The 20,175-nt window shown below is 47.9% G+C and overlaps 2 protein-coding genes across 2 annotated transcripts in view; one reads left to right on the forward strand and one right to left on the reverse strand.

Moving 5' to 3' along the window:
* The window catches only part of LOC146075793 (A.superbus venom factor 1-like), a 262,596-nt gene that overhangs the window by 234,317 nt on the left and 8,104 nt on the right, over window positions 1–20,175 (forward strand). The window lies entirely within an intron of this gene.
* Window positions 1–20,175, reverse strand: part of LOC146072190 (venom factor-like) — a 113,210-nt gene that overhangs the window by 92,689 nt on the left and 346 nt on the right. The window contains exons 2-3 of the mRNA XM_083179516.1: window positions 7,727–7,913; window positions 6,773–6,935 (exon numbers count right to left, since the gene is read on the reverse strand). Of these exons, the coding sequence (XP_083035642.1) occupies window positions 6,773–6,935; window positions 7,727–7,913 (350 nt within the window). The remainder of the gene's footprint in view (window positions 1–6,772; window positions 6,936–7,726; window positions 7,914–20,175) is intronic.

Here is a 20,175-nt window from a genome sequence, read left to right on the forward strand (position 1 = left end):
TTGGGGTAAGCACTAGGAGGAGGTTATACTGTAGGGGTGTGTGCATACGGTTAAGGTGTCCAAACACTGCTCTCACTTTTCACCCAATTTTTGAGAGGGGGGTTGGTTGAGATCCGCACACAAAAGAGGGATTAAAACCCTATTTGGTAAGGGTATATGCCACTATATTAGATTCAACTAGCAGGGGTGCTATCCTGCCAACTAAGTATAATAGTCACAAAAAGAAGAGAGAAGAGTTGTTGTAACGGATGCACTCCAAAATAATTATTGAGATTTATTGTTATATTTATGGAAATATTATCCAAATTTATATCTTGAGTGGGGAATCCTATTAATCTTTATTAATTTGTGGATTCAGGATGCGCCCACTATGGTTTGCGAAATACAAGAGGTTAAAATCTGTGACATACAACATATATATACATCAAGGTGAAAAAAGGTAAGAATTAAGTGCTGAATAGACTTTAAAATATAGGTGGACAGGGCTGTGAGGTGTGGTGCTTGTTATTGGCTTGGGATTTATATAACCAGGATATATACAGAGATGGTAATATTATTTATGTTTCTTTGTGGTGTATGTGTGTCTATATTGTGTAAGGATTCTGGGAGTATCCCCGGTACCCTAACTCCGTTGCCTCTGACTGGAATCGACGGACGTGTGCGGTGCTAGGCTTCACCTGGGCCCGTCTCGGCTGAAGGGCGAATTAAGTCCGCCCCACTCCGCTACAGGCAGGTCTTAGGAAATGACAACACGTCCGCCGAGACCAGGAGAGAGCAAGGGGAAAAAGCCAACTAAATCCCTATACCGGGGAACTCCCAGAAGCCCAAAGAAGTAATAAGGCTGAGCAGGTGACACACGACTGGTAACAAAGCAAGTGAGATGATACACAATGAAATGGCAACAATGCTAATGAGATGTTATATAATGAAATGGCAACAATGCTAATGAGATGTTATATAATGAAATGGCAATAATGCCCAGTGACACAGTGTGCCAAAACTGCGTAAGGAGAAACACAGGGTAACCCCTGACTTATCTGGGAAGATGACGGAGTCCCAGACAAGCACTGCAGATCTCTTTGGCAGATGAGTGTACAGCGGGGCAAACAAGCTGAATCCCAGGCACGGCAGGACCAAACCAGGCAGGGCAGGACAGGCGTGGAACAACAGGAAGGCTCCCGACAGGAACCAGGACCAGGAACACACTCTGACATAGGCTGATAAAATACTGACTGAAGCTGGACAGAGTGGACTACAACGAACTGAACACTGCAACTGAATACTATAACTGGCACCGGAGTGTGTGAGCAGAGAGTCTTTATAGTGAGCACAATGTGGTGCTGATTACACATTGCCTAAAGGTGTGCACTGCAGGCTAGGAGCCTAATCAAGACACCTGAGTCCAGAACACACAGTGCTGAAAGTGAGCTGCAATGGCCCAGGCTGACCACTGGATGCCACCAGCCAGTAAACACACACACAGGCTGGGATAAACCCAGGGAGCAGAATCCAGGGAGAACATGAAACTACACACAGAATATGTGAATCTGCGCATAACACAGATCCGCTGGAGGCGGATCCTAACAGTACCCCCCCCTTGAAGAGGGGTCAAGGGACCCCAATACCAGGTTCTCCACTACATGGAGAATACCAAACCCTGGAATGGGGGTATCAACCAACAAACAGGAACAAGCTGTGACTGCAGCTTGTAACAGTGCCCCCCTCTCAAGGTGGCCTTCGGACACAACAAGACCAGACAAACAGAACAAAGCAAAAGGTCAGTGCTTATTCTTCTTTTTCCTTCTCTTTGAATGGCTCTGAAAGGAAGATAGAAAAGCACATCCTGCAGTCAAGGCAATAGCTATGGGCTGGGCCCTTTGTATTGACTCTCCTAAACATGGAGTCTCTGCAGACAAGATGGTCGGCCCAGAGGCATCTGAACCACTTTTATTGGGACCAAATTTTTTCACTACAGCATCACTAAATGCCCGGAAATCCTTAAGAAGGGGATCTTCAGCATTAATCAATTCGAACGCCCATTTGGAAGGCTTCCCTCTGAAGGAGTAGATCATATAGGACACAATATTATCAGAAGTGATACCTAAAAATGGTCTGGACTCCATAATGGAGACATAGTGGTTAGCGAGTGCAACAAATTGGGCTAAGTCCCCATCAAAGACTAGAGATGTAGAGATATCATCCAAAGAGTCACAATTGGCTTTATCATCACCTGACTGATAAGACTGCATAGCTGGGGTTATGGCACTTGAGGCTTTGATTTTAGGGACCTCATTAGAGTCAGTGACAAACTGTGGCTGTAGGCCCCCACTTGGGGCTACCAACTGTGGCTGTGGGCCCCCACTCGGGGCTACCAACTGTGGCTGTGGGCCCCCACTCGGGGCTACCAACTGTGACTGTGGGCCCCCACTCGGGGCTACCAACTGTGACTGTGGGCCCCCACTCGGGGCTACCAACTGTGACTGTGGGCCCCCACTCGGGGCTACCAACTCTGGCTTCGGACCCCCACTCGGGGCTACCAACTCTGGCTTCGGGCCCCCACTCGGGGCTACAAACTGAGGCTTCGGGCCCCCACTCGGGGCTACAAACTGAGGCTTCGGGCCCCCACTCGGGGCTACAAACTGAGGCTTCGGGCCCCCACTCGGGGCTACAAACTGAGGCTTCGGGCCCCCACTCGGGGCTACAAACTGAGGCTTCGGGCCCCCACTCGGGGCTACAAACTGAGGCTTCGGGCCCCCACTCGGGGCTACAAACTGAGGCTTCGGGCCCCCACTCGGGGCTGCGGCCTCCGGGCCCCCACTCGGGGCTGCGGCCTCCGGGCCCCCACTCGGGGCTGCGGCCTCCGGGCCCCCACTCGGGGCTGCGGCCTCCGGGCCCCCACTCGGGGCTGCGGCCTCCGGGCCCCCACTCGGGGCTGCGGCCTCCGGGCCCCCACTCGGGGCTGCGGCCTCCGGGCCCCCACTCGGGGCTGCGGCCTCCGGGCCCCCACTCGGGGCTGCGGCCTCGACACAGGCCTGACCCCCCTTTGGGGCTGCATCGGCCTGAACCCCTTCTGGGGCGACACCGGCTTGAACCCCTTCTGGGGCGACACCGGCTTGAACCCCTTCTGGGGCGACACCGGCTTGAACCCCTTCTGGGGCGACACCGGCTTGAACCCCTTCTGGGGCGACACCGGCTTGAACCCCTTCTGGGGCGACACCGGCTTGAACCCCTTCTGGGGCGACACCGGCTTGAACCCCACTCAGGGCTTCGGCCCTTGGGCCCCCGGCATCTGACCGGCTCGGCGGGCCCCCGGCATCTGACCGGCTCGGCGGGCCCCCGGCATCTGACCGGCTCGGCGGGCCCCCGGCATCTGACAGGCTCGGCGGGCCCCCGGCATCTGACAGGCTCGGCGGGCCCCCGGCATCTGACCGGCTCGGCGGGCCCCCGGCATCTGACCGGCTCGGCGGGCCCCCGGCATCTGACCGGCACGGCGGGCCCCCGGCATCTGACCGGCACGGCGGGCCCCCGGCATCAGACCGGCTCGGCGAGCCCCCGGCATCTGAGTCAATCACCTGGGCTTTCCCCTTAAGGGTTTGCAACTCTGGCTTAATGTTAGCAGAAATACCATCATGCGGGGAGCACCTCCTCTGCTGATTCTTAAACTCAAAATGAGGTCTCCCAGCACTTAGACCAACGGTATTAAACAGAGTGCTTTTACTGGGAGACTCAGAGCGCTCCTCTGCCACAGTGAAGACAGGCATAGATCTGACAACCTGCCCTGACTTGGCCAGAGGAGACACCCTATCGCCACCACCAGGCCTGCACAATCCGCAAGCCTGGAGATAGTGGCCTGAATCTCCACAGTACAAGCATAAATTCAGGTCTCTACGCCGCTGACGCTCCTCCAGCGAAAGTTTTGGCCGTAGAACACTTTTATGCTTCTCCTGAACCTCCGGGTTTATGGACTCGCTGCCTAATAACTCTTTAGACAGGGTCTCATTAGGGGCTGAATCAACCCCAGTGACCTCGGGAAGGATCAGAAATATTTCAGTGAGGAGTTTTTGCAGCTGCAGTAGGGACTGCTGCAAAATCTCCAACCGCCCAGATTTAAAGGTATTAAACGCCAGATTTAGGGCCGCTAATGACTCTTGCATGGCCTGCATGATATGGCCGTGCAAGGTTACTGTGCAAAAGACTATGACACAACAACTGAGACAAGGAAAAAATACTGTGACAAGACAAGACTGAGACAAGGCAAAAAAAAACTGCTGGACTGAGAGGGCAGAACTCAGCTCCAGAGTTTATCTGTTATGGCCAGTTATAATGTAAGGATTCTGGGAGTATCCCCGGTACCCTAACTCCGTTGCCTCTGACTGGAATCGACGGACGTGTGCGGTGCTAGGCTTCACCTGGGCCCGTCTCGGCTGAAGGGCGAATTAAGTCCGCCCCACTCCGCTACAGGCAGGTCTTAGGAAATGACAACACGTCCGCCGAGACCAGGAGAGAGCAAGGGGAAAAAGCTAACTAAATCCCTATACCGGGGAACTCCCAGAAGCCCAAAGAAGTAATAAGGCTGAGCAGGTGACACACGACTGGTAACAAAGCAAGTGAGATGATACACAATGAAATGGCAACAATGCTAATGAGATGTTATATAATGAAATGGCAACAATGCTAATGAGATGTTATATAATGAAATGGCAATAATGCCCAGTGACACAGTGTGCCAAAACTGCGTAAGGAGAAACACAGGGTAACCCCTGACTTATCTGGGAAGATGACGGAGTCCCAGACAAGCACTGCAGATCTCTTTGGCAGATGAGTGTACAGCGGGGCAAACAAGCTGAATCCCAGGCACGGCAGGACCAAACCAGGCAGGGCAGGACAGGCGTGGAACAACAGGAAGGCTCCCGACAGGAACCAGGACCAGGAACACACTCTGACATAGGCTGATAAAATACTGACTGAAGCTGGACAGAGTGGACTACAACGAACTGAACACTGCAACTGAATACTATAACTGGCACCGGAGTGTGTGAGCAGAGAGTCTTTATAGTGAGCACAATGTGGTGCTGATTACACATTGCCTAAAGGTGTGCACTGCAGGCTAGGAGCCTAATCAAGACACCTGAGTCCAGAACACACAGTGCTGAAAGTGAGCTGCAATGGCCCAGGCTGACCACTGGATGCCACCAGCCAGTAAACACACACACAGGCTGGGATAAACCCAGGGAGCAGAATCCAGGGAGAACATGAAACTACACACAGAATATGTGAATCTGCGCATAACACAGATCCGCTGGAGGCGGATCCTAACATATTGTGCCTCTTATTGGCCTATTTTGATGCACATCATACTCAAATGTGAAATATATCCCTGCCAGACCCTTAATAAACACTTGTTGAAAAATACTATGACTCTGGGTTATGGCATTAATATAGTGCAGGGAAAATCTCATACACTGGTATAGTTCCAAATATACCGCAGTAGTGTTATGATAGTGTCTTTATTAATGTTATGACACATATGTTGCACTCATGTGGTTTTCTATTGAAGTTACGGTGGGCAGTAGCCTCTACTGTAATTTCAGCAATTGGTCCGTTTTATTTATTCTATGCAGGTTATAGCATTCCACGTGTGCTAACAATATAAACACTACTGCATTCGATATACTGTATTATTAACCAGTGTGTTGTTATTGTCTGCCCAAAGTTACTCTGTGTAACAATGTTGCAAAAAGAGGAGATATTTTGTGCTGAGCTACAATGGGTTCTATTAAACTGCTGGTATAATACAGACACCTACTGGTGTTGTGTGTGGTTGCCTCCTTATTGCTGCAGGCAATCCTCCACACCCACAGTCTAATGTGCTCAGCAGAATTTAAACAGTGCTGGTATTATGTAAGGGGGGTAGGCATTTTTCACTGAGCTACAATGAGCTCTGTTGGATGCTGATGCAATGCTGACACCTACTGGTGTTGTGTCAGATTACCTCCTTATTACTAAGAACAATCCTCTACATACCATTTCAAGTATTTTAACAAGGTTTGGGTCATAAGGCACAAGCCTATTTTGTATTAACAGTATATCAAGGAAACATTTCCTACACCATCTATTCACAGCCCATTATCTAGCTCTATAAACATTGGTTAGAACACGTGTTTCGCACTAGGAACTTCTTCAAGCTAACCTAGTGAAGAAGCTCCTAGTGCGAAACACTTGTTCTAACCAATTTAGAACGTGGGACCAACTTTAATACATGGCTAAGGCAGCTATCTACATTTCTATAACACTGTGCTTGTAGTCATATTAAATTTTAGATATGTATAGCTTTTTACATATTTTATTTGTGTATGGACCACAGACCGCCCACGTGAGGAGAACCGGTGATGCACCTAGTGGCCGACGCCAGATTCTGGCTGACGCCAGAGCAGCAGAACACGGAAGCCCACCCGACAGGAAATGAGGGCGGATGACACGGTGAGGGGGTAAGTGTGTTACTTTGTATATATATATATATTTCACAGTGCACTTGCTCACTGCTATTCCATATCCTGAAGACCGGGTGTGCCGACCCAAAAACGTAGATAGCTGCCTTAGCTATGGATTAAAGTTGGTCCCACTTTTACCTGCAAAAACAGTCTCAGTGTACCGCTTCATTTCCAGTATATATATATATATATATATATATATATATATATATATATATATATATATATATATATACTCTGATTCAGTACCAATATTACTGTATATATCCGCAGCACCTTACCTGTGGATCCCGGCGTATAGACGGTCTTGTCGGTCTGTATGAATATATATCCGCTCTGATAGGAGACCAGCACAACTTTCTCCAAGTTGCAGCTGGGGGACCTCACCGTGACATAGACAAACTGCTTCTTAGTTGGGTCTAAGTCCAAAGTTTTGGATGGAATCTGCAATATATCAGTGTTACGTGTGTACAGTAAGCTGTCATATATCAGTGTTACGTGTGTACAGTAAGCTGTCCTATATCAGTGTTAAGTGTGTACAGTAAGCTGTCATATATCAGTGTTACGTGTGTACAATAAGCTATGAAACCTGCCAATTAATCTTACTGTACCCCTCCCCTGTACACGTAGTTACTGTATTTATTGCCTCAGATCCCTGTATTGCTGCTGTGGTCCGCTGCCGGCTGTGGCTGTCACCTCCCCTGCTGTGCCTGACAGCCAGGCCACAGCGTAGCCATCCGGATCCTCCCTCTCCCCCACTCCATCAGTGGGGGAACACATATATTACTTCCCCTCTCTGCAGTTTACACAAGAAGTCACATGTTGCACTGGAGGAGCCCTGCCGACTGGAGAAGCAGAGCAGCCTGCAGCAGCACAAGCAGCCATCCACCCACAGGAGTACAGCAGAGACTCAGGCAAGTCTTTTTAGGGGTGTCATTAATGTGTGCTACAGGTGTTATGCGGTGTGGCCACAGTGATGCAATAGTAATGGCCACGCCCTCTGCCCCTTTTACAGCACGGCCTCTGGGGCTGGGGCTGGCTGCTCTCAAAGTCAGGGGGCTCAATAATGTGTGTTAGGAGTGGGGTTCAGTATTTTCTTTATGGGTGGTGGTGGTGGGGCCTAATTCATTTTCTGGCACATGGTGGCACCAAAATGTTTAGATACGGCACTGCTGCTTATTGTCTGTCTGCACATGATACTCGCTCATATAACCAATGACAGAGCGGAACCTTACCGTCAGTTTAGTTGTTCCTAGGAATTTATTAGCTGGACTGACAGAGACTTTTCCCTGAACTAGAATCTGCGCCTTCCGGGGGAAATCTTGGATCGTGATGTCAGCATCAAATGCAGCACCTTGTCCATCCACGATGATGGTCTCTTCGCTGTCCGCACGTAGAACGTTAGGTGTTATCAGGATGCATCTGGCAGATGGAAATATCTATCAGTATAATGTAATTACATACATGGAAACTAACATGTAAAGTACATGATAACATGGGAAGGATTTACAGGCATTCAGGGGTCAGTCTGTCAGTGTGCAGGTAGTTGCAGATGTCAGGTTACTGTGCTTGCATTCAGTGGCGTAACTATAAAATCTGCGCCCCCCCCCCCCTGCCAAAGATTTCAGCAGCACCCCCCCCAAGAAAAGTTAAACCACCCCAACCCTGCCTTAGCCCTCCACTTGCCGCAGCAGTGCCTGTAACCGGGACCGGCAGATCTACCTGTCTGCACTCCCGGTGCTCCTCCTGGCTCCTGCTAATGAAAAATGACCCTCACAAAATGGCTGCCCCTAACAGCAGACCATTTTTAAGGATGCTAGAGGAGGCCACCGTCTCCTTTAGCATCCTCATTATACAGCCTGTCCTACATTATACAGCCAGTCCTACATTATACAGCCTGCTCTACATTATACAGCCTGCCCTACATTATACAGCCTGTCCTACATTATACAGCCTGCCCTACATTATACAGCCTGCTCTACATTATACAGCCTGTCCTACATTATACAGCCTGCCCTACATTATACAGCCTGCCCTACCTTATACAGCCTGCCCTGCATTATACAGCCTGCCCTGCATTATACAGCCTGCCCTACATTATACAGCCTGCCCTACATTATACAGCCTGCCCTACATTATACAGCCTGCCCTACATTATACAGCCTGCCCTACATTATACAGCCTGTCCTACATTATACAGCCTGCCCTACATTATACAGCCTGCCCTGCATTATACAGCCTGCCCTGCATTATACAGCCTGCCCTGCATTATACAGCCTGCCCTGCATTATACAGCCTGTCCTACATTATACAGCCTGCTCTACATTATACAGCCTGCCCTACATTATACAGCCTGCCCTACATTATACAGCCTGCCCTACATTATACAGCCTGTCCTACATTATACAGCCTGCCCTACATTATACAGCCTGCCCTGCATTATACAGCCTGCCCTGCATTATACAGCCTGCCCTGCATTATACAGCCTGCCCTACATTATACAGCCTGTCCTACATTATACAGCCTGCTCTACATTATACAGCCTGCCCTACATTATACAGCCTGCCCTACATTATACAGCCTGCCCTACATTATACAGCCTGTCCTTCATTATACAGCCTGTCCTACATTATACAGCCTGCCCTACATTATACAGCCTGCCCTACATTATACAGCTTGCCCTACATTATACAGCCTGCCCTGCATTATACAGCCTGCCCTGCATTATACAGCCTGCCCTACATTATACAGCCTGCCCTACATTACAGCCTGCCCTACATTATACAGCCTGCCCTACATTATACAGCCTGTCCTACATTATACAGCCTGTCCTGCATTATACAGCCTGTCCTGCATTATATAGCCTGCCCTGCATTATACAGCCTGCCCTGCATTATACAGCCTGCCCTACATTATACAGCCTGCCCTACATTATACAGCCAGTCCTACATTATACAGCCTGCCCTACATTATACAGCCTGTCCTACATTATACAGTCTGTCCTACATTATACAGCCTGCCCTACATTATACAGCCTGCCCTACATTATACAGCCTGATTATACAGCCTGCCCTACATTATACAGCCTGATTATACAGCCTGTCCTGCATTATATAGCCTGCCCTGCATTATACAGCCTGCCCTACATTATACAGCCTGCCCTACATTATACAGCCTGCCCTACATTATACAGCCAGTCCTACATTATACTGCCTGTCCTACATTATACAGCCTGCCCTACATTATACAGCCTGCCCTACATTATACAGCCTGCCCTACATTATACAGCCTGCCCTACATTATACAGCCTGATTATACAGCCTGCCCTACATTATACAGCCCGCCCTACATTGTACAGCCCGCCCTACATTATACAGCCTGTCCTACATTATACAGCCTGCCCTACATTATACAGCCTGCCCTACATTATACAGCCTGCCCTACATTATACAGCCAGTCCTGCATTATACAGCCTGCCCTACATTATACAGCCTGCCCTACATTATACAGCCTGCCCTACATTATACAGCCTGCCCTACATTATACAGCCTGCCCTACATTATACAGCCTGCCCTACATTATACAGCCTGCCCTACATTATACAGCCTGCCCTGCATTATACAGCCTGTCCTACATTATACAGCCTGTCCTACATTATACAGCCTGCCCTACATTATCCAGCCTGTCCTACATTATACAGCCTGCCCTACATTATACAGCCAGTCCTACATTATACAGCCTGCCCTACATTATACAGCCTGCCCTACATTATACAGCCTGCCCTACATTATACAGCCTGCCCTACATTATACAGCCTGCCCTACATTATACTGCCTGCCCTACATTATACAGCCAGTCCTACATTATACAGCCTTCCCTATATTATACTGCCTGCCCTACATTATACAGCCTGCCCTACATTATACTGCCTGCCCTACATTATACAGCCTGCCCTACATTATACAGCCTGCCCTACATTATACAGCCAGTCCTACATTATACAGCCTGCCCTACATTATACAGCCTGCCCTACATTATACAGCCTGTCCTACATTATACAGCCTGCCCTACATTATACAGCCTGCCCTACATTATACAGCCTGCCCTACATTATACAGCCTGCCCTACATTATACAGCCTGCCCTACATTATACAGCCTGCCCTACATTATACAGCCTGTCCTACATTATACAGCCTGCCCTACATTATACAGCCTGCCCTACATTATACAGCCTGCCCTACATTATACAGCCTGCCCTACATTATACAGCCTGATTATACAGCCTGCCCTACATTATACAGCCCGCCCTACATTATACAGCCCGCCCTACATTATACAGCCTGTCCTACATTATACAGCCTGCCCTACATTATACAGCCTGCCCTACATTATACAGCCTGCCCTACATTATACAGCCTGTTCTACATTATACAGCCTGCCCTACATTATACAGCCTGTCCTACATTATACAGCCTGCCCTACATTATACAGCCTGCCCTACATTATACAGCCTGCCCTACATTATACAGCCTGTCCTACATTATACAGCCTGTCCTACATTATACAGCCTGCCCTACATTATACAGCCTGTCCTACATTATACAGCCTGTCCTACATTATACAGCCTGTCCTACATTATACAGCCTGCCCTACATTATACAGCCTGTCCTACATTATACAGCCTGTCCTACATTATACAGCCTGCCCTACATTATACAGCCTGCCCTACATTATACAGCCTGTCCTACATTATACAGCCTGTCCTACATTATACAGCCCGTCCTACATTATACAGCCCGTCCTACATTATACAGCCTGTCCTACATTATACAGCCTGCCCTACATTATACAGCCTGCCCTACATTATACAGCCTGCCCTACATTATACAGCCTGCCCTACATTATACAGCCTGCCCTACATTATACAGCCTGCCCTACATTATACAGCCTGTCCTACATTATACAGCCTGCCCTACATTATACAGCCTGCCCTACATTATACAGCCAGTCCTACATTATACAGCCAGTCCTACATTATACAGCCTGTCCTACATTATACAGCCTGTCCTACATTATACAGCCTGCCCTACATTATACAGCCTGCCCTACATTATACAGCCTGCCCTACATTATACAGCCAGTCCTACATTATACAGCCAGTCCTACATTATACAGCCTGCCCTACATTATACAGCCCGTCCTACATTATACAGCCCGTCTTACATTATACAGCCTGTCCTACATTATACAGCCTGCCCTACATTATACAGCCTGCCCTACATTATACAGCCTGCCCTGCATTATACAGCCTGCCCTGCATTATACAGCCTGTTCTACATTATACAGCCTGCCCTACATTATACAGCCTGCCCTACATTATACAGCCTGCCCTACATTATACAGCCTGTCCTACATTATACTGCCTGCCCTACATTATACAGCCAGTCCAACATTATACAGCCTGCCCTACATTATACAGCCTGCCCTACATTATACAGCCTGCCCTACATTATACAGCATGACCTACATTATACAGCCTGCCCTACATTATACAGCCTGCCCTACATTATACAGCCTGCCCTACATTATACAGCCTGTCCTACATTATACAGCCTGCCCTACATTATACAGCCAGCCCTACATTATACAGCCCGCCCTACATTATACAGCCTGTCCTACATTATACAGCCCGCCCTACATTATACAGCCTGCCCTACATTATACAGCCCGTCCTACATTATACAGCCTGCCGTACATTATACAGCCTGATTATACAGCCTGCCCTACATTATACAGCCTGCCCTACATTATACAGCCTGTCCTACATTATACAGCCTGCCCTACATTATACAGCCTGCCCTACATTATACAGCCTGCCCTACATTATACAGCCTGATTATACAGCCCGCCCTACATTATACAGCCCGCCCTACATTATACAGCCTGCCCTACATTATACAGCCTGTCCTACATTATACAGCCTGTCCTACATTATACAGCCTGCCCTACATTATACAGCCTGCCCTACATTATACAGCCTGCCCTACATTATACAGCCTGATTATACAGCCTGCCCTACATTATACAGCCTGCCCTACATTATACAGCCTGCCCTACATTATACAGCCTGCCCTACATTATACAGCCTGCCCTACATTATACAGCCTGCCCTACATTATACAGCCTGCCCTACATTATACAGCCTGTCCTACATTATACAGCCTGCCCTACATTATACAGCCTGCCCTGCATTATACAGCCTGCCCTGCATTATACAGCCTGCCCTGCATTATACAGCCTGCCCTGCATTATACAGCCTGTCCTACATTATACAGCCTGCTCTACATTATACAGCCTGCCCTACATTATACAGCCTGCCCTACATTATACAGCCTGCCCTACATTATACAGCCTGTCCTACATTATACAGCCTGCCCTACATTATACAGCCTGCCCTGCATTATACAGCCTGCCCTGCATTATACAGCCTGCCCTGCATTATACAGCCTGCCCTACATTATACAGCCTGTCCTACATTATACAGCCTGCTCTACATTATACAGCCTGCCCTACATTATACAGCCTGCCCTACATTATACAGCCTGCCCTACATTATACAGCCTGATTATACAGCCTGCCCTACATTATACAGCCTGCCCTACATTATACAGCCTGCCCTACATTATACAGCCTGCCCTACATTATACAGCCTGCCCTACATTATACAGCCTGCCCTACATTATACAGCCAGTCCTACATTATACAGCCTGCCCTACATTATACAGCCTGCCCTACATTATACAGCCTGCCCTACATTATACAGCCTGCCCTACATTATACAGCCTGTCCTACATTATACAGCCTGCCCTACATTATACAGCCTGCCCTACATTATACAGCCCGTCCTACATTATACAGCCCGCCCTACATTATACAGCCTGCCCTACATTATACAGCCTGCCCTACATTATACAGCCTGTTCTACATTATACAGCCTGTCCTACATTATACAGCCTGCCCTACATTATACAGCCTGCCCTACATTATACAGCCCGTCTTACATTATACAGCCCGTCCTACATTATACAGCCTGCCCTACATTATACAGCCTGCCCTACATTATACAGCCTGCCCTACATTATACAGCCTGTCCTACATTATACAGCCAGTCCTACATTATACAGCCTGCCCTACATTATACAGCCTGCCCTACATTATACAGCCTGTCCTACATTATACAGCCTGTCCTACATTATACAGCCTGTCCTACATTATACAGCCTGCCCTACATTATACAGCCTGCCCTACATTATACAGCCTGTCCTACATTATACAGCCTGCCCTACATTATACAGCCTGTCCTACATTATACAGCCTGTCCTACATTATACAGCCTGCCCTACATTATACAGCCTGCCCTACATTATACAGCCTGCCCTGCATTATACAGCCTGTTCTACATTATACAGCCTGCCCTACATTATACAGCCTGTCCTACATTATACAGCCTGCCCTACATTATACAGCCTGCCCTACATTATACAGCCTGTCCTACATTATACAGCCTGCCCTACATTATACAGCCAGTCCAACATTATACAGCCTGTCCTACATTATACAGCCTGCCCTACATTATACAGCCTGCCCTACATTATACAGCCTGACCTACATTATACAGCCTGCCCTACATTATACAGCCTGCCCTACATTATACAGCCTGTCCTACATTATACAGCCTGTCCTACATTATACAGCCTGCCCTACATTATACAGCCCGCCCTACATTATACAGCCCGCCCTACATTATACAGCCCGCCCTACATTATACAGCCCGTCCTACATTATACAGCCTGCCGTACATTATACAGCCTGTCCTACATTATACCGCCTGCCCTACATTATACAGCCTGCCCTACATTATACAGCCTGTCCTACATTATACAGCCTGCCCTACATTATACAGCCTGTCCTACATTATACAGCCTGCCCTACATTATACAGCCTGCCCTACATTATACAGCCTGTCCTACATTATACAGCCTGCCCTACATTATACAGCCTGTCCTACATTATACAGCCTGCCCTACATTATACAGCCTGCCCTACATTATACAGCCTGTCCTACATTATACAGCCTGCCCTACATTATACAGCCTGTCCTACATTATACAGCCTGCCCTACATTATACAGCCTGTCCTACATTATACAGCCTGCCCTACATTATACAGCCTGCTCTACATTATACAGCCTGCCCTACATTATACAGTCCTACATTATACAGCCCGCCCTACATTATACAGCAAATGGATCTACTGCATTCAGCTAAACACATTGAGAAAATTGTTGCTACTGATCTGTATCCAAAATGTATTCGCAGTGTTTTGCTAAAAGTATCCCCTACACAATGTGAGTGTTGGATCTCCTACATACTACACAGGGCGAGCCTCCCATCTCCGTATGCTACTATGCTTGGGATCAGATGGACGGATTTTGGATTTTTCTCTATTTAGGAATATTTGCAGAACATAATGGAGTATATTTAATGTGACTGCTCCCTGTCACAGCTCGCACGGTCAATATTCAACTGACCCCCTGCACGCGCCGTTTCCATTTTGCTAGATTTTCGCAGCGACGGGGAAACGGCGTGTGCGGCAGCTAAAACAGTGAGGCTCGCGGCTAAATGCACCGGGTTTCCCGCATTAGCTGCAAGCCTCGCTGTTTGGGGGAATCTTTGCTGACCTTTGACAGCAAGGGTTCCCCCGGAACGTAGAATAGGGTGAGCGGCCGGCATGGGGGTTAAACAACGATGGTCACCTGTTTTCGGTGATCCCCGCCGTTTAACCCCCTCGCCGGTCGCGGGTGTGGTATAATACTCCGACAGTCGGAATCCCGACTGCACCGCGTGGGGAGCGCAATGAAGCCCCTTGCGGGTCGTGGACCCCCACGAGGGAGCAGTCAGGATTCCGAAGTCGGAGGGTACACTAGTCTTTGTAGGATACAATTAAGCACTTTGTATCTTCTGCAGAATTTACTCACTGACCCACTGACTCGCTGAACGCCACGAGATTTTATATAGCCAACGAGCAGCCAGGTCTGCACAGTGCACACAGGCAGCGGCTATGCTATCTCCCTGTGTCTCTAGTCCTGACAGACCGGCCACCATGACCCGGCGCATCTCCTTACCATGCTGCTCTAGTCACTATGGTAGTGGCAGCGCGGTTCCCGTACATTGTATAGTCCGGGAACGCCGCCGGTTTAATTACCGGACTGTCCGAAATAATCCCGGACGGGTGGTAACCCTATTTTAGTGTGCGCACTAAATAGCTAGCTATGTGCTGGGTAACTGGTCTCAACCTCTGCTGAAGATCTGAGCAATGTTTAATGTGCACTTAATCTTTATTACACTGGCACTCTGTCCCTCGCTGTAATGCTGCTGCTGAGAGACGTTTTTAGTATCTGACAGTCTCCCTCAGACTGGGTTTCTCTGTGTAGCTATAGGATATACTGAGGGGGCTGGGCAGCACTCCCCACTCGTTTTGTCATGCAAATCTCAACATTAACTCAGCTCTGTTGCCACCTCTAAAGACTAAAAAAGACCAGCCTCCTGAGCTAGAGATGGGTCGTTTGCGAGCGAACCGGATCTGTTGAACGGATCCCATCCAAGAACCGGTGAGCCGGTGACCCCCCCCCCCCCCCCCCTCCCCCAAAAAGGTGATCCGTTTCAGTTTCGTTTCCCATTACAATGCATTTTCCTGATCTCAGTGCTGCCACCTGTGGCAGCTGAGATGTACTGCCTCTGGAGACTGAGTACAGTGCTGTGACAAGTGATAGAAAGATTAGCTGCTGCTGCTGCTGCCAGGGATAGCCATCGGTGCAGACGCCATCGATGGTTGCCATCGATGGCGATTCTGCACCCAGCCATCGATCAGTGTTTTTACTCGGTCATGTATATTCCCCTCTCTTTTTAATTTGAGCCGAGGATCCTTCTAAAAGTTCTGTATCTTTTCACTGAGAGATCCTTCGGATCCCGTCTCAGCTTAATGATCCGTTTTGCCCATCTCTATCCTGAACCTCCCCTCCGGGAACTGCGTGCAGCACTCCCTGCCTGGCTGAAGCTGCTGTATCTGTGTCACGATTACCTCAGGGAACTGCCTCCTTTTTCTATCTAATATGGGAAACGTGGGATGGATTTGCTCACCACTCCCCTCTGGGAAGTATCATCCTTCAGCACTGCTTTCCTCTTCTACTATGCTGCGCAGCTCTGCTTCTCCACTTTTCCTCAGACTCTCCCTGTCAGCACCGCTCTCCGTCTTGCCTGCTGCGTAGCTCTGCCATCTCCCTCAGGGAACTTCACCCAAACCGTTAACAGCTGCTGCTATTTATCTCCTCTGTTTGAGCGGGCGACCATGGGGCGAGCTCCCCAACTTTATTAACTAGTTCTTGGCTGTTCACAAAATCGGGGGAAAAACTCCCCCTCTAGTGCAGGGCACTTGGTACATTCCACTCTGCTTTAACATGGGGCAGACTGCCCGGAGCTGTCCACTCCGCTGATTGGAAGGGGTGTTCCCTTATAAGCTCTCTTTTGGGAGAAATGCTAATGAATTTCCAGTCTCCTTCAATAAAATGAGTATACCATAACTTAATAATGTATGTCATGCTTTCTATGAGAGTCTTCTTTTGCCTTCTGTGAGGGCATTTATACATATACTGCACAACTTTTAATGTCCCCTATGGGGATAGCATATATTTTCACAACACAACTTTCAGTATCTTATATTAAGGATAACTGGTATGGCATTATATGCCCAGAAATCACTGCATGCACATATATATGAGTTTATCACATGACTATTATATATAAGGAATTGTGTATATGGGATACTCAGCCTTTGCTCCTAATAGCAGTCACAGAACTATATACACCAATGTCAGGGTTCGGTACTTGTGTACTAGCACGGCGCCCATTGCATCGCAGAGCATAAGGCATGCGATGCGATGGCAGCCGATGTTATACAATTTTAAATTGTATACCATCGAATTGTATGCCATTGTATCGCATATACAATGGTATGCGATTTAAAATTGTATAAGCTCCCTAATGGGGGCTTATAATGTTAAATGCACCCCCACGCCACCCCCACGCCACCCCCACTATGAACGTGAACCCGAAGCGTGGCGAGGGGCGGCGGTACGCGTCCTACGACCTTTTCATACCCCCACTATCCAAGTCGGCGAGGAGTTGATTTTATATAGTGTGGCAAGCGCAGCGAGCCACCGAGCCCGAAGCGTGGCGAGCGCAGCGGAATACATGTAAATTAATACGCGGGGCTTGCTGCGCTCGCCACGCTATATAAAATCAACTCCACGCCGACGTGGATAGTGGGGGTATGAAATGGTCGTAGGACACGTACCGCCGCCCTTTGCGGGCTCGCTGCGCTTGCCGCGCTTCGGGTTCACGTTCATAGTGGGTGTGGCGTGGGGGTGCATTTAACATTGTAAGCCCCCATTAGGGTGCTTATACAATTAACCATCGTATAGGGGGCTTATACAATTTTAAATCGCATTGCAGTGCATCGGGTGTATGGCATGCGATGCGATGCGATTATATGTAGTGCGACCAAATATCGTGGGCGCCGTGCTAGTACACAAGTACCCAGGGTTCTTATATCTTATAAGAAAGTTACATGTATGACATTGAGGGGGAAATTTACTAAGATGTGTATTCTACTTCACATGTGATGCCCATACAGATCGCTCAGTACCCAACGCTGACACATTGCTGGCACATCAATGTGCATTGAGCGTACTACATATCTCATATCGCTCTGCAACATCTGGAGGGCCGGTGTTGCCCAGCCCTGCTCTAGAAGATAGTAGACAGGATCTGATTGGTTTCCCATAGCAATATAACATGTGAAGTAGAATACACATCTTAGTGAATTTCCCCTTCATAAAAAGCCACTGTTCTCTGTTATCAGGCATATTTTACAGAGTGCCTTTGTGGGAGACAAAGCCTTGTAGAGTGATAACACTTTTTTTCATTAACGTGACACTTTAGTATCAGAATTGTTTTCACCGCACCCCTAGGCCAAAGCATTCATATTAAGAAATTTTGAAGTAAAATATCAAATTAAGTAAATTGTGTTTATATTGTAGGTCACCTCAGGTTCAGTCATGCTGCGAGGGATAAGATTTACTTCTGTTTGTCTATATACTTTATCATTGCTAGCCACCAGCGCTGGTTTTTCCTATTATATTAAATATAAACAATTGAATTGGTCTTGGACCAGCAATTCAAGGCACCCCCTCAAGTGTCCCGAGGCACCCTAGGGTGCCACCGCACACAGTTTGGGAACCACTGCCATAGGGTGTACACACGGAGCGATCCGTGCTTCATTTCTAAGCAATCTAGTCAGATCACTTAGAATGAAGGGGCCGACACACGTGGCGATGTTGCAGAGCGATATGAGATATGCAGTACGCTCAGCACACAGCGCTGCACAGCGATGTGCCAGCAGTGTGTACTGAGCAATCTGTATGGGTCAGTGTTCTCCGGTGAGCCCGCTGGAGATTTGAGTAGATTATTCATGCATGTATGATCTATATCGCCCAGCGATAGCGAAGTGCGAGGCTGCGCATCGCTATGGGTAGATGCAGAAAGGGGGGGGGGGGGGGAAACTAGTAGCCTTGCGGCCAAAAGTATTACGGGCGCCTAATAGGGTGGTTTGTCAAGCTGCTCCTATTAGGGGGTGTCACGTCCCTATGAAATGTATACAGAAAACGAAAAAGGGGTGGAGCGCTAAAAATCAGTATAATGGTTAATTGAATTAATAGTAATATTTATTAAATGCTGTGCCTTTAAGCACTGGCTATATGATTATAAAAACACATATATAATTCAAAGGTCACAATTGTGTATATTACACTATAAAATGTAAATAAAAATTACAAGTATAAAAAAAGAAAGAATGGGTGTGATACTTATTGGTCTGGGGTCCCACTTTGGATTCTTTTTGGTATGGAAATGTTTTTGGTTTAGTCCAGCATTTAATAAATATTACTATTAATTCAATTAACCATTATACTGATTTTTAGCGCTTCACCCCTTTTCGTTTTCTGCGCATCGCTATGGCCCCATACACACGGAGCAATGTATGGTCATTTTCTAAGAGATCTAGTCAAATTAACTATACATACTGAGTAAGCCCCGGACACTAAGTATATATGTTTGTCTAGCAAGTATTTTATTCTCAAGCGAAAAACCAGAGTTGGTCTTCAGGGTGGAGGAGCCGGAAGCCCGTTTTTTGGCGCACTTTTTCACAGTATATAAACAGCACCCATTGATACTGCAGTACAGCCTTGAGGAAGAGCTTTCAAAGCTCGAAACGCGTTGATTTATACTGTGTCTTTTTAGTCCATATTGGACAAAGTTCAATAAATTTACATTTTTGTGAACTTAGTAAGCGCCTGTGGTCCCTGCAACCTCCTTTGTACCATTTCAAGTTCTTTGGGTGTTGGGGGCACCCAGTAGGGTACCGGGGAAGCTAGACTAAGAGGAGCGCTCAAAGGAGGGTGACAACCAACCAACAACTAGTCAAATTAAGTCAGATCGCTTATAAAATGACACAAAATCGCCCGTGAATAGGCCACATTAAAGACATTCTTGTATTCACCAGGGAGAT

This window comes from Crinia signifera, chromosome 4 (assembly GCF_055691185.1).
Source record: "Crinia signifera chromosome 4, ASM5569118v1, whole genome shotgun sequence".
Lineage (NCBI taxonomy): Eukaryota > Metazoa > Chordata > Amphibia > Anura > Myobatrachidae > Crinia > Crinia signifera.